The sequence below is a fragment of the Austrofundulus limnaeus genome, unplaced genomic scaffold (assembly GCF_001266775.1).
Source record: "Austrofundulus limnaeus strain Quisiro unplaced genomic scaffold, Austrofundulus_limnaeus-1.0 Scaffold746, whole genome shotgun sequence".
Lineage (NCBI taxonomy): Eukaryota > Metazoa > Chordata > Actinopteri > Cyprinodontiformes > Rivulidae > Austrofundulus > Austrofundulus limnaeus.
Window position 1 is genome coordinate 165,270 of NW_013953148.1, and position 2,520 is coordinate 167,789.

The following is a 2,520-nucleotide window of genomic DNA, read 5'->3' on the forward strand; positions in this document are numbered from 1 at the left end:
GAACTATGGTTCTTTAGTCTGGGAACTATGATCCTTTAGTCTGAGAACTATGGTTCTTTAGTCTGAGAACTATGGTTCTTTAGTCTGAGAACTATGGTCCTTTAGTCTGAGAACTACGGTCCTTTAGTCTGAGAACTATAGTCCTTTAGTCTGGGAACTATGGTCATTTAGTCTGGGAACTATGGTCCTTTAGTCTGAGAACTATGGTTATTTAGTCTGGGAACTATGGTCCTTCAGTCTGAGAACTATGGTTCTTTAGTCTGAGAACTATGGTTCTTTAGTCTGGGAACTATGATCCTTTAGTCTGAGAACTATGGTTCTTTAGTCTGGGAACTATGGTTCTTTAGTCTGAGAACTATGGTCCTTTAGTCTGAGAACTATGGTTCTTTAGTCTGAGAACTATGGTCCTTTAGTCTGAGAACTATGGTTCTTTAGTCTGAGAACTATGGTCCTTTAGTCTGAGAATTATGGTTCTTTAGTCTGAGAACTATGGTTCTTTAGTCTGAGAACTATGGTTCTTTAGTCTGAGAACTATGGTCCTTTAGTCTGAGAACAATGGTTCTTTAGTCTGAGAACTATGGTCCTTTAGTCAGAACTATGGTTCTTTAGTCTGAGAATTAAATCCTTTAGTCTGAGAACTGTGGTCCTTTAGTCTGAGAACTATGGTTCTTTAGTCTGAGAACTATGGTTCTGTAGTCTGAGAACTATGGTTCTGTAGTCTGAGAATTAAATCCTTTAGTCTGAGAACTGTGGTCCTTTAGTCTGTTTCTTCTAGGTGAGAACGATTCTAAAGTTTGATTACCACAATTTTATCTGAGTAAAATAAAGGTTTGAGTTTTCCTGAGCTGTTTTGACAAAACTACAAATTTTGCTAAGGACATCAAAGCTAGCCCATCATTGAATTCCTCAACATACATTCACCCACTTTTTTGTAACTTTTGTAAGAGCTGGTAAACCCATACTGTTTTACAGAAGAAAAAAAAAATTTTTCATTTACAAATTCTTGTCTGTTCTTCATCTGCTTCCCTCAGTTGGTCCTCCTCCTCGATGGCCAGTAGCAACGTGACCAACAAAACAGATCCTCACTCTTTGAACTCCCGTGTCTTTATCGGCAACCTCAATACCCTGCTGGTCACCAAGGCCGACGTGGAGGCCATCTTTGCCAAGTACGGCAAGATAGTCGGCTGCTCCATCCACAAGGGTTACGCCTTTGTTCAGTACTCAAATGAGAGGAATGCCCGGGCAGCTGTGACTGGAGAGGACGGCCGCATGATTGTTGGACAGGTTTTAGGTGAGGACCAGTAGTTTTCGAGACAGAGACAATTCCCAGTGGGCTAGAAAGTGAGGATGATATATTTTGTGGTGATAAGGTGGAGAAGAAAATTACACAAATGTTATTCAATATGAGACTTCTGGCTTAGGTGGGGAAGAATTGTTGAGTGTGTTTACACACAATTAGCTCAAGTCTACTACTTAAACCTACCTCACTATCTGTTCACTTTTACCAACTTAAACTGGTCCAACCCCTTTACATTCTCTCAATTTTAGATGACTAGAATAAACAAGTTTTTCTTATTTATTCATTATTGAGCAAAGGATTAGTTTTTTTTGTTTGTTTGTTTTTGCCTGGACCCCAAGACAGAAGATGGAGAAGAAGTCAAACACTCTGATCCCAGAATGTTTCTTTCAAGTAAATCTAATGAAATGTTGATTTAATTAACAAGTCTTAGAGCAATCTGGACCATCATCAAGACCATATTGTATGACTGTAATTCCTCATAAAACAGTAAACAGTACATTTCACTTTCTAAAGGACCTAGTAATGGAATAGTTGGGTTATTTACCTAAACTTGTCATAGATATGTTACAGAGGATAAAAACTAACGTTTCGACACACTCTGAACTAACTCATACAGAATGTCACAACCTACTCTGTAGTTTATTATGAATAAATTAAAATTTTATATTTTACAGAGTCGTTCGAAATATCAACCATATAATATAAATACTAAGYTGTCCCATGTTTTCTTGTTGGTGATTAAAGCCAGCAGTGAGGGTATGGGAGCTGGACCATGTGTTAGGAACTAGAGTCTGAGCAATTTGGAGTCTTAAAGTGCTTGTGACATACTCTTTTTGTAATACATTTGAATGAATTTTTGTAAACATAATCACAAATTTCTAAAGAAATAAGACTGTTGAAATAAATAGTAGCTGAAATACTGTATTTGCAAATGAAGAAACAGGAAGTGATGACAAAGGGGAATGTCTGCATGTGAACAGACCATTGCTACAACAACAAAGACTGTAGAGAAAGATCTGGGTCAGATTTATAGAGGATTGCGTGGAAACCATGTTAAAATGAACGTACGGCCAAAAGACGAAAATGGCGTACACAAAAAAAAATTTCAGATTTATAAAACCGTGCATACGAATGTTTCACCGCATTTTCCCTTTATAAATCACAGCTGTGCCTTATAATTTGCGCACAAGGTCCCACCTCAGGTACTACCCTCTACCAGT

General features: G+C 37.8%; 1 protein-coding gene across 4 annotated transcripts in view; it reads left to right on the forward strand.

The window, feature by feature from the left end:
• LOC106532296 (heterogeneous nuclear ribonucleoprotein C) overlaps nt 1–2,520 on the forward strand; it is a 27,234-nt gene that overhangs the window by 14,763 nt on the left and 9,951 nt on the right. For all 4 annotated transcript variants that reach the window (XM_014028324.1, XM_014028321.1, XM_014028322.1 and 1 more), the window contains one exon: nt 1,032–1,291. In XM_014028324.1, the coding sequence (XP_013883778.1) occupies nt 1,032–1,291 (260 nt within the window). The remainder of the gene's footprint in view (nt 1–1,031; nt 1,292–2,520) is intronic.